The 15,037-nt window shown below is 49.6% G+C and overlaps 1 protein-coding gene across 1 annotated transcript in view; it reads left to right on the forward strand.

The window, feature by feature from the left end:
* The first annotated feature begins 4,103 nt into the window (after positions 1-4,103).
* LOC144162823 (gastric triacylglycerol lipase-like) overlaps positions 4,104-15,037 on the forward strand; it is a 60,739-nt gene continuing 49,805 nt past the window's right edge. The window contains exons 1-2 of the mRNA XM_077693488.1: positions 4,104-4,173; positions 6,193-6,309. Of these exons, the coding sequence (XP_077549614.1) occupies positions 6,248-6,309 (62 nt within the window). The 5' untranslated portion in view covers positions 4,104-4,173; positions 6,193-6,247. The remainder of the gene's footprint in view (positions 4,174-6,192; positions 6,310-15,037) is intronic.

Here is a 15,037-nt window from a genome sequence, read left to right on the forward strand (position 1 = left end):
CTGCCAAATTAGAACGCCTGGGGATCCATAATAATACCAAGGAGTTTTGTGGAGGCGCACCCGACAGGACAAATAGCACGCCTATCCACTACATCAGCCGGTCTGCACATCCTAGACCGACTCGGATTCGTGCCCCTACTTTGCCCGCTCATAAATCCCCAATTCCTCGCGCTATTACGCTCGACTTGTCGTCCGTCCTGTACCACGCAACATGCACCCTGTGTATCATGCGGGTCGCAGAATGCAACGAGCGCAGGATCTTCAGCGACGCCTACCTGTAAAATCGGATATCTTATACGTGGACGCGGCAGAATACCGTCAACACGATGATTATGCTCTGGCCATCGTGAATAGGCCGGACGACCCCCCGCTATGCTCCCTTACTGATCGCACCCCTTGCCCTGTAACAAAGGCCGGCCCCCACGATCGTAATCTCTGATTCAAAGACGGCCGTTGAAAATTTTGCCCTTGGTCTCATTTAGACACTGGCACTCAAAATTATCGCTCAAAATCCTCCAATTTCCCCGGTAGAACTGCTTTGGACCCCGGCGCACTCGGGATTCGGGGGAACGAGGAGGCCCATGTCGCGGCTCGAGGATTCACAATCCAAGCAGGAGCCAGCCTAGTTCCTTACAACGGGCCCCGATCAGCCAGAGACCACCTAATTACGTATCATGACATAATCACGCATTACCACCTCGCCCGCCGAAAATACCCCCCGGCGCATCCCCAGCTCAGCCATGAGCAAGCGCGTACCTGGCGACTTCTTCAGGTTCATTCCTTTCCCTGCAGGGCGGTGCTCCATCACATCCACCCTTCCCTCTACCCCTCACCTCATTGTCCCGCATGTGGCCAGCGCGCCACACTTCCCCGCTCTATGTGGGCCTGTCCATCCAATCCCTTCCCTTAATCACCCGTGACGAGCAATGGGAGGGTGCGCTGGGTAGCTCCGACCCGGACGTCAAGACCGCCTTGGTGAAACGAGCTGCCATCGTCGCCGCCGACCTCCAACCGGCGGCCAGCACGCTTCCCTAAACCCAGTGGCTAAATAAAAGACTCTCTCTCTCTCTCTCTCTCTCTCTCTCTCTCTCTCTCTCTCTCCTCTCTCTCTCTCTCTCTCTCTCTCTCTCTCTCTCTCTCCTCTCTCTCTCTCTCTCTCTCTCTCTCTCTCTCCTCTCTCTCTCTCTCCTCTCTCTCTCTCACACTCTCTCTCTCACACTCTCTCTCTCTCTCTCTCTCCTCCCCAACCATTTAACTCCTTGTGCATGCTGTGCAGTCTTTACAGGCAAGTCGGTGGTATGAGCAGTAGTTGTGTTGTGCTGCTGAACCCAAGTACGCGGGATCGATTCCCGGCCGCCGTAGCCGCTTTTCTGATGGCGGCGAAAAGCAAAAACGCCCGTGTGTAACGAGATTTCGGCGCACGTTAAAGATCCCCAGGTGGTCAAAATTAATCCGAAGCCCTCCACTACGGCGCGCCTCATCTCCTGCGTTGCGGTCGGCGCGTACAGCCTGTAAAAGGCTTGTCTATAACACAGCATTCGTACTCTCAGCGCTATCCTGCCCCCCCGGAGCGGGATTTGAATAAAACTACTGCGGAATTTTGAAGTCTTAGCCCTTCGCTTTTACCTCCGACATGTTTGCAACGAGTATGTTTCGGCAGTTTTCGGATGTAGCTGGTTGAAGTCGAAATCGCTGTTATAGACAAGCGTTTTACCGGCTGTACGTTAAACCCTACAATCAATCAAAATCAATTAGTAGTAGGAGGCCAGAAAGCCAGCCTGGTTGTGAAGCCAGTATTGGTAAGCAAAGGATTACCCTCATTAAAGCCACACGGAAATGACTGTCAAATGGCATAACAAAAACAAGGCACAACAAAAAAATAAAGGCAACACAGCGACGCTGTGCGCCATGCGATACCAGACCGCACTTTCTATCGCGGCGCATGCGCAAATGAAGGAATCCCGGCTGAGAATGGCATGATTCCCCTTTTTGCTTACAAACATGGCGCAGCTAAGTTGGTGTTCCTAAAGAATGAGACAAAGAAACAGCCCTGTCTGGGTGCCATGTCTGACGTGTTTGTTTCTTCTTTTGTCCATGCTTTTTCCGCATTTGACCCTTTTCCAATGCAGTCGAAACTCGTTATCGCGAACACTAATATAGCGAATTATCGGATATAGCGAACTAAATACGAAAATTTATTTGGTCATGCTTCATTTCAATGGCAGGTTATTCTTTTTATAACGAAACCGAAACCTGGAGAGCCACGCGATGTAGGCTATAACGAAGAAATATTTGGTTTCCACGAGGCTCATAACTCGACAGCTAGCATATTAAAAGCAAAATTAAAAAAAAAGGGACAAAACAATCATTTTTTAGTAACTTGAAAAACTGCACAAGTAAAAAAGGCCCTTTATTGCGCGGACACTGTGACAAATTTCATTCCGCTCAGACTGAAGAGCCACCAGGCGACGGCCACATCCTCTTTCAAGTAAATAAGAACGCAGGCCTGTTTTGCCAAACTAACTTTGTTCTGTTGTAATTTCACAATCTCACGTTCCGGTCTGTTTAGTTTGAAATGCCACAAGGAGAAGACAGATGAGGATTACCTCTTTTGTAGTGAGTTCGAAGCCTAGAACAATGCGTTTTTTTTTTTACCTATGATTGTTGTGTGAGACAGATTGCCGATTTATTAGAGCCAATTTTTACCTGTACCGTTACAACGAATATCGGATATAAATTCCCAATTTACTGCCCCGAAACTACTTCGTTATAAGATGTTTCGACTGTATGTCGATTCAGCTCGCGCACGTTAGGCTTATCTTTTGCTAGAAAAAAAAAATAGCGCTGGGAAGGCAGGGAAGTTAACCCGGGAAGCATCCGATTGGCTATGCTACACTTACGTACGGGGGATTTAAAGAGAGAAAAAAGGTATATGAAAAGAAGGCATCAGTGATGGAGACATAATTTGAAGGAAGAACAGGCGGGAAAATGGACATGCACGTAGAAAATGCGTGACCCTTTTTTCTCCGCAGAGCAAACTTTCCCGACAATGACCGAGCACGCTCATTCCTCCATACCTGCCGGGCATTTTCGATCGTGAAAGATGTCGCCAAATAAGATCTTTTTTTTTTTTTTTTTGTGCGCCTACAGTTGCCTTCAATCTCGGTGACCGTGTCCTCCTTCGAATGACCTTCAAGTGTGATGGCAGCATTCAACAGAATCGACAGCTGGGCTAGTTGGAATCCGTTCATCCTAAGCAGCGCTTAGCAAAACAACGACGAGGAAGAAGGGCACCGTCTTATGTCCCTTCTTCCTCGTCGTTGTTTTGTTAAGCGCTGTTTAGGATTGATGGCAGCATGCCCGTGATTTTCGTTTTTTCCAGGGGCGGTATTCTCGTGTTTTTGTCCGTTCTGTGTGCGTTTCAAAAGTGTCCGTTTTGAGCAAGACCTGATTGGCTGAAAGCGAACACCCGGATTTAACGCCATGCAAGCACGGCGGAGCTATGAGCCGCGGCTTCTCGGAGCAGACGATTTGGAGCAGACGATTTTTCGTCGCCTTGTTGTTGGTTCTCTGGCAGCACAATAAACACCTAAAGGATAGTTTAAAATAGATTTATTCGTTTAAAATCTGTTTACAAAAACAGGTGCGCAAAAGGCAACCCAAAGCCCGCCTCAACTGGAAGTACGTCACAATAAAACAGACGCAAAACGGAGGTTTTAAAAACGGACACACACAAGAATACCGCCGCAGTTCTCTACTCCGAAGCGGCCGCTTTGCGTCCTGTACGAATATGGAAACAGCGTGACACCCGTACAGTACGGATCCGCGAAAACTGAACGGCCGACGGTATAGCCTTGCCCTAATTTAGACTTACCCTTTAAGAGTGGCGCACGCATGCCCGCGGTTTTGTTCATTCTTCATCGCCTGCGTCTACACAAACGCTGAAACGACGTGCCTGACACCCCGTACAATACGGATTCCCAGAAGGAGGTGAATGATGGGTCCAGCCTATGCGCGCCAAGCGAAATATGTTTGCTCAGCTGTCTTCCAAGCGACTCTTCGCCGGACGCTCCCAAGCGCTTCCCGGCGGCCGTAGTGCAGCAGCGGCGGCCATGAAACGAAGCCGCGCCGCCAAGTTCACGCGCGGAAGTGTCCCCTTCGGTAGAACTCTACGTAAGTGCGCTTGAACACGCGGGTAACAGTGATTCATAAATAGAAACGAAATGCCTTATTTGAACGCTCATGTTTTCGGCATCCGCCCGCACCGTCGAGACTTTTGCTATACCGCAAAAACTCGTTAATTCGAACTCGGTTAGTTGGAACTTCCGGTTAATTCGAACTCAGGCCCCGGTCCCGTACAGCCCTGTATATTTCGATGGGGGAAAACTCCCGATAATTCTAACACGTCGGTATCCAGAACGGTTAATTCGAACTATGATCCACTGGTTTCCATCGCTCCTGGCAGAAGAAGTCGGCCCAGAATGATTACAGTGTGTTGCAAATTCAAACCAAACTAAATTTACTAGAGATGCAAAATAACGAAACAGAAAAACAACTACGTGACGCGAACGCTACGCTCATGCAACAGCTTATTAAGCGTCTACAGGGAGCGCTGCTCCATCGGCGCCAGTGCTCCGGCGCCTGCCATTGTTATTTACGGAGCATTATTTACGAAATCACCTGCCACAAACATGTAGTAGCGCTTAACTGGCGATAGCGAGTCCAGATGTGGCTATTTTGTGTTCTGCCAGTGCAGTGGGGCGCGATTCCCATTCATTCTAGCGCCCGCCTGCTAATTCGAACTACGCTTAATTTTGACAATTTTATGGCCCCCTTCGAGTTAGAATTAACAAGCTTTTTCTGTATAGCTTTTAGTATTGGAGCCAGTGAGGATTAAGACCTGTGCAGGCGAAATCCACGTTTATCAAAATACCTGAAACATAAAAAGGGCGAGGTATGGATGGTAGAGGCACAGCGATGATAACACAGGTGCGAACGGCGATCGCTAAAAAGCAGTTGATATCTTCAGCAGCAGTCGTCAGAAATTTGGTGGACGGTCGGGGCGTGATCGCAGGGATAGAGGAACGAGATTTGCGGATTTGGTCTGAACTCTCGTTCAAGCTCTACAAGTGGAAGCAATCAAAGCCCAGCATGATGAGAATGCCTCTAAAATTCAAGGCATGTGTTCGAATTTTATATGTGAGGCTGGATAAGAAATGAAACCCTTGAGGAGAACGAGCGGCCGGACCATATGGACAGTAATAAATGTAGGCAGAAACAGATAAAGGCCACTGAAGAAATTGTTGGCCTTACGGGCTGAAAAACTGTACCAGAGATAATTATGTATGCGACAATGCATTCGTACGGCCAGATAAACTGCAAACTTATATGAAAGCCCAGCGCCTGTGCTTTCTGGTTCCTTACCTGGTCCAGTCTTTTGCGCAATTTTTTTTTTTCGTAGTGCTATGTACCAACTGGCCCTTCAGCAAAACCCACCGCGGTGGGTGCTGTTGAGCACAAGGACGCGGGTTCGATTGCCGGCTGCGGCGGCCGCTTTTATGATCGAGGCGAAAAGCAAAAACGCCCGTGTGTACGAGATTTCGGCGCACGTTAAAGGTCCCCAAGTGGTCAAAATTAATCCGGACTACTCCACTACGGCACGCCTCATCGCCTTCGTTGCGTCGGCGCGCTAAACCCTTCAATCAATCGTCAAATCAATCCCTTCAGCAAACCCTTCTGCTATGTGAGAAAGACGGAGCAACGGTTCGAGCATAATTAAAACTGCCAAAAATGCCGTCTCACCTCGTCTCACGTAACAGATTAATCCCAAACTTCACTCTTGCCATTTTTTTTGTACGACATTTAGAGTGATTCTGCTGCAGAACAAGTTAGCATGGACCAGATCAAATGCGAACACGAATTCCTTAACCTGACGCATGTTTTGATCATTGATGAACAGCTTACAGCGCAGGTCACTAGGAAATCGCAGGGACAGAGCGCACTAGGAAGTGGTGCGGTGCGGCTATTATGCTCAATTTCGCACCTGTGATGTAGAATTTGAACTTCGTGTGTTCAGGCTCAAAGGTTTCAACTCGCGTTTCACTCGCCGGTAAGTGCGCATCCGCAAGCACGCAAACTGTGCGCTTTAACCGCCACGAAGGTGTCGCTAATGTGTGCGCTTGACGCTTGCAGGTGCTTCCGGGCAAGCCGAAGAGTTCAAGGACGACCTAAAACAAGAGCTCGCCACATGGGAGCGCGTCAAAACGCGAGCGCCACAACACGGAAGGCTGACCTGTTCAGAACGCCAAGGTCAGAGTCGCACGGTGGAATGGCAGGAAGGAATAAGAAGGAATACGGGTATAAAGACCGCCAGTGATTGAGTTACTAACGTTAAAGGGACCCTGCAACACTTTTTTCAACTTTTTTCGCAATCTGAAACGGTTGCGGAACGTAGTCAACCAACGTATCCAGTACATAGATTGGAGGGCCGCAGAGTACTTCAGCCAAAAATTACTGCTCTATGCCCATCAGAAAAGTTAGAAACTTGCCCAAAAGATTTTTCTCACTTTCCAGGTCATGACGTTTTTCAACCGCCTAAATTACGTCATTACAATGGTGCAGTGCCTATTGGCTGGCTCTCATTCATTTGCAGCAGCGAACGCAATCGACAGCCGCTTAAAAAAAAAAAAAAAAAGCCGCGATGGCAATGCAGAAACAGAAAAGTATCTGCTGCGATGAGCGAATTGCGCCGTGCCGTCCTGTGAATGCGATAACTATAGCTTTTTCAGTGCTTACAGACACGAATAAAAGAGTGAAAACGTTTATGGGATGTGCTGCAGAGTCCCTTTAAATTAAAGCCCACAACAGACACGTTCCAGAAACCTGCTGATGTATTACGCGAAGTAAAATCTGGTGGGTTTCTTCAAACCCTAAGCATCTAGCACCGGCTTTGGAAGGAATTTGTTCCTCCAGGGCACACGATTAGATTTACCTGGACGGTAATACACCTCAGTATTTCACGTAAGGAGCAGCTATTTCGGACGAAGAGTACATTTCGCAGAAGCCGATTGAAATTTGTGAACCCCTCAAACCACTGCGTGCAGCTGGAGGGCAAAATATCCCAATCACACGCCTACCCGAAACTTGAAACAGAAGGAGGCTTTCGAATATCCCTTCCTGGGCAAGTTCTCCATACGGATCTCGTCTCCTTGATAGCTGGGCAAAAGCAATTACCGGATAGCCCAGTCGCTTGTGAGGCTCTGGCAAGCAGCCACACGAATTGCCAGATTACCGCACCACTTATACAGATGTGTGGCAGTTTTGCCCGATCCCTAGCAATTCCTGGAGATTGTTAGCAACATTGCCGTGCTGGCAACACTAGCGGCCTTACACTTGCTGGGGATTGCTAGCAACCTTGGCAACCTTTCCCTGCACTGCTGGACATTCGCATTAAGCACCTCCATCTCCCAAATTCGAAATAAAGTTAAGGAAAAGAAAAGAAAAATTGAGCGAATGGGGCCCAGGAAGCGCAGAGCGCCTAACAAGAAAAAGGAGTCAAAGCGTACACAACGACGCAAACGCGCACAGACGTAGCCATGCGCACAATGGAAGAATTACAGAGTTTTGTCTAGTCCTGAATCTCGCAAAAAACGCAGAAGATTTTTTGTCCCTAAATATGAGTCGTTTAATTTTTTTTTTCTCTCTATTGCTGCTTTCCCGATCTCTCACATTCACTTCACTGCATTGTAATCATCCCCATCTGGCGTAGCAAGCACTGCCGCTAGCAGAGCTGACCTCTCCAGCCCACATTAAAGAGTCTCTCTCTCTCTCTCTCTCTCTCTCTCTCTCTCTCTCTCTCTCTCTCTCTCTCTCTCTCTCTCTCTCTCTCTCTCTCTCTCTCTCTCTCTCTCTCTCTCTCTCTCTCCCCCCCAAATTAGCTGCTTGGATTTGCGACATCACTATCAGCCCCTCACCCCTTTTCTACGCGTGTCGGGAAACTGCGTATACTTGCCTGCTGACAAATGTCTAAGTATAGTGTAGAACCTTAGATAAGAACAGCACCATTCCAGTGCGATAATTCGTTGCACTGACATACGTCTAAGTATAAAGCAGAACTTTAGAAAAGAACGGCACCGTTTCGGTGCGAGAATGCGTTTCCACCCTACAAGATCGTCTGTACGCTACCACCAGACCTTTACACTTCCTTATAAGTCGAGAATCATTTCGAAACGTGCATGTTTGCATTGACGACCCATTTGCTCTGCCGCTTATTATCGATTCCGCACCGTTCGATGCTTATCAGACCGAAGACTTAATTGGGCAGACCGGCGTTCAGCACTTCCCACGCTCGTCAGAACGGCCTCCACCTTCCCCCGACATGCATGAACAAAGTTTTGGCCCTCGTCTCGCATCTTGACTGTAAAGACGTGACGACTCCAGATTTGAATGTGATTATTTGTCACTGTCTATACACTTTCCCCTGGAGCATACAAGGCATGCGTAACGTATAGCGTCTTTGTTGCCGTTATCCTATCATAGACACTTCGCAAAATGGCGGGCAACACTGTATATTTAGCGGTGGCTACACTGGTGGTTAACGCGACGACGCCATGATAAAGGAAACGTCGCGCAGTAACGCCGTTGCGGTTACGTGTTTTGGCCCATGGCTTCACCATTCTGCCGCCTCATAAAGCGATTTCTTGGGTTATTTTGATTGATTGATTGTGGGGTTTAACGCGCCGACGCAACGCAGGCGATGAGGCGCGCCGTAGTGGAGGGCTCCCGATTAATTTTGACCACCTGGGGATCTTTATCGTGCGCCGAAATCTCGTACACACGGGCGTTTTTGCTTTTCGCCTCCATCAGAAAAGCGGCCGCCGCGGCCGGGAATCGAACCCGCGACCTCGTGCTCAGCAGCGCAACGCCTTAGCCACTGAGCCACCGCGGCGGGTTCTTGGGTTATTTTGTATACGCCACCAGTGCTCTTGTACCATATACGAGGACGCTTAAGGACGATAACCACGCACTGCTGCATACCTCTTTGCAAGCAGTATGCTTGCGTGCAGTGATGCTGAGCGAGAGGTAGGTACGACGTGCACCTTTTGCGTATCCCGTATTAGTTTGGCAATCTCCAGGGCAATGCGTCTCTTTTAAGTGCGAATGCACTTTATAAGCGACCCCAAACCATCCACCGCCGGCGGCGGCGGCGGCGTCCGCAGTGCTCCTCGATATTTAAAAAATTCCCCCGCATTTCCCCGAGGGGGAGAATGTAAAAGTGCGAATGCACGGTTGTCGGCCCGCTTGCGGCGCTTGCGCTCGGCCCCCGCAGCCCACCGCCTCGCCGCCTTCTCTTCCATCTCTTCCATCGGGTTTGTAGTATCACGTGTACACCACGCAGTTATCAAGCCGCTATAACGCCGCTGAGTCGCCAACGCACGCCGCTGACGACGTAGTTTGAATGCGTTAAAGATATAAGGCGCGTCACTAACACTGATATCAGCGTCGCGTCCGTGGCTTGGTCGGTAGAGCGTCGCGCTGCGGCCGCAAAGTCCTCGGATCGAAACCTGGCGCCGGATGCTGTTTCTTTTTTAAATATAGAGGAGCACTGCGGACGCCGCCGCCGCCGCCGGCGGCGGTGGATGGTTTGGGGTCGCTTATAAAGTGTCGCACTTAAAAAAGAAACAGCATCCGGCGCCAGGTTTCGATCCGAGGACTTTGCGGCCGCAGCGCGACGCTCTACCGACCAAGCCACGGACGCGACGCTGATATCAGTGTTAGTGACGCGCCTTATATCTTTAACGCATTCAAACTACGTCGTCAGCGGCGTGCGTTGGCGACTCAGCGGCGTTATAGCGGCTTGATAACTGCGTGGTGTACACGTGATACTACAAACCCGATGGAAGAGATGGAAGAGAAGGCGGCGAGGCGGTGGGCTGCGGGGGCCGAGCGCAAGCGCCGCAAGCGGGCCGACAACCGTGCATTCGCACTTTCACATTCTCCCCCTCGGGGAAATGCGGGGGAATTTTATACACTGTCTTGGGAGCTCCAGGGCAATGCGTCTTTTTTATACACTGTCTTGAAAGCAGCGTTTCACGTTCCGGCCACGACTTCCGCCGTTATTAGTGCCGAACATTCAGACAGCAGAGTTGTTTAGGTGCAGGCGAATTCGAGCCTGCATTCGTGCTTCGCTCTGCCCGCGCTGATAGGCCTCCTGCGCTGGAGTTTTGGCGACATGCGGCGCCCCTAGCGGCCGACGCCTCTGGGTAGCACAAAAGCAGACGACCCTCACCGCCCTCCGTGTGTTTTCAATTACAAGCAAGAGTAAAAGTTGGTTGTGGCGCTTTGTGGCGTGTTTAAATGACTGCATTCTGTATGAAATAGCCCTTAAAGTAGTTGCAGAGGCCAAACAAAATAATATCCGCTAAAAGAAGCCGATTTGTCGGCTTTCTTTTGAGCGAGCTGTCGCGGTGGTCGCGGCGTGGGACAGTATCGCCAGGTCGGGTGGTTTTACTGTTTAACGACAGTTAGTTTTTTTCTTGCGTGCGGTCGACAAAGGAAAGTTCACGAGTAGCATAAACACGCAACGCTGCTCATCCTATTTCCTGAGGTAACTGCAAAAGGTTGCTTCGGCGGGATCATGCAAGCGAACGCAAGGATTGCGCAGCCGACTCAGCTGGCAGTGCTGGCCTAGCTGGCACCGCCTTTGAAACGAGTGGAAATTTTGTTTCGTATTTTCGCAAACTAAATTATTCTTGCGTAACGTTTTACGCCGCACGATTTACGAACGGCAGGGTACATGTATACTAGCTAGTAGGTGGTGCAATAGCACCAAATAAACAAATTAAGCGCTATTAAAGGCCGCAAAACATGCACCAAATAACACGCTCGCTGCCTGCAGAGATGTGTACTTCTATAGCATCACATAACACAGCATAACATAACACAGCCGCATACACGGCGCGGGGCCCCGAATATTTACATACGATCATCACTAACTGTGTTGGTTTTCTAGGGCAGGGGTCGTTGAATCTGAACGCCGACACGCCATTTTTTACTTCAAATGGAGTTAGACAGCCAGACAAGAACAGAGAATTGGCGTCCTCCAGTTGAATCGCCTCCCCCCCATCTTCACACTTCGCCAGATTATTGTCAAATTTTATTAGAAATTCGCTGAATTTTTTCTCTTTGCATTCAAAGCCCCCCTCCTCCTCCCACCCGATTTGCCGTCCAGCCCTCCGCCGTGTCGGCTGCATGGAACTTGGCCGTTGCTGACCCTCATTCTAGGCTACTAAGTGCGAACTGGGAATGTTTGCTGCAAGAGCGTAATTAAGTAAAGTGAGCGAAAACAAGGAAAGCGAGCGGCGTCTTAGTTGGCACGACCACTTTGTTTTACGGACACTAATTTCGGAATCGCAAAACAGATTTCACGCTTCTGACGGTCGCGGCATTTTGTCACTGAGACACGCAACAAAACGGCAAGCTAACGCTGCACCATGTATTCGTAACGGCGACGCAAACGAGCACTGTTTAATGAAAGTGCACGCATAGTGTGCAGGTACGCAAAAGAGCGGCGCACCGCAGCAGGCGAGCCTGCGGTCCGCCGGACTCGCTGGCTTTTTAAAGCGCGATCATCGCCCATTGCGTCACTCTTCTTTTTTGATCGGTTATTTTTGAGAAGTCTTTGTCACCTAGAGTCAGTTTAAACTAGAAATTTCATTTAAAATTTCACTTCGTACGACCATCGATCGGTGAACCTGCGAGTAGCAGACGCCGTCACGGTCCCGGCACTTTCGTCGGCGTTGTAAACGTGTTTAGCGCTGCAAAGCTTTTTCCCCTAATGCCAAGTTGATCGCTGAAATAGATCCGACGCGTCGGGGATGATCTGGTGACCACGTCGCAAAATAATCGGGAGCGTCGAGCTCATTTCGCTTCTGTCAACACGGGATCCTATGGGACCCGTGCAGCTTTGTACTACCCGGAAGTACTGCCAGGAAGCCGCTGGCGCAGCGCCCCCTGGGCAGCACAGGAGGCCTATCCATGTTTCAACATCAGTGAACCGCAAGCGTGCTCGTCTTACTTTTTTTTTTTTTTTTTGAGAACTGTTTTGTGGTACAGTTTCACGTGAGGATCATGACTGGCGACGTTTTAACGTGAACATTCAAGCAGGAGAGTTGTGTTGGAGCAGCCGAAAACTGGAGCCTGCAGGCATGTTTCTTCCTGCTTGTTTTGACATTTCAACTGCAGTAGATCGGTAATCCGGTCTAGGACTTTTATTTCTTGTCTTTACATTATGCGAATTCCGTTCCTTCGTAGTGTTGACGGCGCATACCACGCAGCGACCACGCTGTACTCGAACTCAATTCGAATAATGCTTTTCTATAAATCTCGATATAAGTACAAACCCCCTGACGCAATCCACGAACTGTGCTGCTTATGTCATACACGTGGAAGATACATCAAGTGTTTATAACTCGCATAACTTATTTGCATGTGTGCTATCACGAGTTCCCAACTGACGTATACAAACGAAAAAAAAAAAGATCGCAGCAATCAAGAGATATGAGGGATAATATTTTACTGTCTGCAAGGCAACGAAAGTTTGTTCGGAACATTTTTGTGGAGACAAGAGCAGAGCATTTATGTATGCTTTCGTCCGTTCTGCGAATGGTTTAAAAAGCTTGAACAGTCGCAACGTAAGCGCGCAGCAAAGAACGGACCCCTTATATATCCGTTCATAGCGGTCAGCCGCCACTACGACGTGGCAAGGACGCATCGAATAAACACAACTAGAACTAGACGACTAAACAAGCAGGCAGCGGTAAGGCTGTACAAATTCTGCGTTCGTTTGCTGCTGTTCGTCATCCCAGACGACGGTATTCCACGCTGAAATTGTCGGATCTCGTAGGGTCTGTCAGTCGACGACCTCTTTGAATAAAAGTCCAGAATACGCTTCTCTTCGAACAAGTGAAGAGCGGCAATGTTATTTTCCCACCCAGTTCTGGAGAAAACAGCTTAACGAGAAGCGCATGCCAGTATTATGCCGCGGCGGACGTTAGCTGCTCTGCGTTTGCTGCCTGTTCGCTGTTTTCGCTTCCTTCATAATGGCGGAGCACAGTGTTGCCGGAATGGCCAACTGCTCCTCCGCTAGCGCTCGGGCCATTTTACAAAGGGTCTGTATGTACTATAGTACGTCCTGCTCGGTCCTGCTGAGCGGTCAGGAGCACAATTTGGGCCATTGCTCTTCCTTTCTTTTAAGTGCGGAACACTTCACAAGACCGGCTTGTCGTCGTAGCTCGTCCGCGGTCACGGTGTCACGTGACGTCACGCACCAAAACAGAGTCACGGGGCGTCACGCGCCCAAAAAAGTCTCAGAAAGGATGCTTACTTGTTTCTCGATTCAGCCTTCCGGCCAAAAGTTTAAAGGATACTTGAACAAGAGGTTTATATAGGCAGAACCATTCGAAACTCCTGCAACCACTGGCACTGATCACACATGCCTCTATTATTTAGCGGAAATAAAACTACCGGTAAGTGGAACCCCGATAATACGACTTTCAAGAGAGCGCGAGAAAGCGTCGTGTGACCGGGTTGTCGTACGACCGGGGTGCGTGTAAATGCTGGCCTAGTAGACTATGTCACGTGGCAGGTGGGCTAAGAACTTATTTAAACTACAATATTTTGCGCGTTCTCGCGTGACTTGCTTACCTTTAGCTGAAGTCTAAAGTTAAAAAAAAACAACGTTGATGTTGCACCCCTTACCTCCATGCGTCCGAGCTAGTCCGCCAGCCAAGCGGCGCGCTACGCGACATCCTGCGCCTTGCGCGCGCGAGATAAAGCCGACCTGGTCGAGCAAATTGTGAGGGGAAAAGGCGTGTGAAGCTGCCAAGGCCAAGCGAAACGATCCATAGTAGAAGGCGGAGATGAAAAAAAAAAAAAAACCGGCATTCCGGTACATGCTGGAGACACCCTTTGGAGGGTCCCGTGTAGTCGCTATTGAGTCAAGGTGCTCAACACATAGCTGTTTTCGTTTCCCACAAGATCCAGCAACGCTAAATAGATAATTCAAACTTCGCGAGTAAACCGTGTTGGGGCGAAAATTATAGCGAGGTCTTGCTACAGTGACTTGCTCCGGCGGCGAGCGATTGACCCAAAATGGCGGTGTCAACGTATACGTGTCTCCACCCTTGCGGCGGACACGCATGAATTGAGACACTGACCAAAGAAAGGAGTGGAGCTTTGAAAGACAGTGATAAGCAGAGAGCAGGGATATAGGGAAAGAGAGAGCGTCTTGAAAGGGTCAAACTTCGATCGAGCGGGTGGGGAAAGCGAGTGTTCTGTCATAGCCGTGAGGTTCCGTCATATGTGTTTTCGCGTTCGTCGGTGGTTTGATGGAAGCCTCAAATTCACGGTCCGCCTACCACGTGAACTTCGACTTCTCCGCGGTTTGCGCGTTGGCGTACTGCTGCCGCGTGGGGCCGTCGAACGTTAACTCCCACTCACGAGTACCCACCATGCGTGCTTGCATCTGTTCAGCAAGTAGTCTGGCTCGCCTGTTAACTTTAACACATCAAACAGCATCCAACGGGGGTTCAGAATAAAGAAACGGGACGAGGCGGCGAAGCGGTGTAAAAGATGGGAAAAAATTACTCCCACCTCCCCTCGGGGGAACCCCTGTGTAGATGCGACGCATAGGGGGTTCCGTTGTTTTTTCCGATAGGTTGATTCTCCCATCGCGTGAAACGTGCCGTGAACCCCCTGCCGCGGCTATGACGCACGTGGTGCGGCTATGACGCAACACAATCCAACACAATCCACTTTAATCCAATCCAATTCAAATCTAATTCAATCCAATCCAAATCTAATCCACTCCAATCCATTCCAAGCCAAGCCAATCCAATCGAATCCAATCCAATGTCCCTCGCGAGAGAGTGTTCCCTATCGGAGAGGAGAGGGGGTGAGCGGCGGAGAGCGCAGCTCGCGCGGTGATGAGAATGGCGGAGGGGTGTGTACGGACAACGACAACGCCGTATGGAGGGAC

The sequence above is a fragment of the Haemaphysalis longicornis genome, unplaced genomic scaffold (genome assembly GCF_048455015.1).
Source record: "Haemaphysalis longicornis isolate Haplotype H1 unplaced genomic scaffold, Haemaphysalis longicornis Haplotype H1 scaffold_12, whole genome shotgun sequence".
NCBI classification, from domain to species: Eukaryota; Metazoa; Arthropoda; class Arachnida; order Ixodida; family Ixodidae; genus Haemaphysalis; species Haemaphysalis longicornis.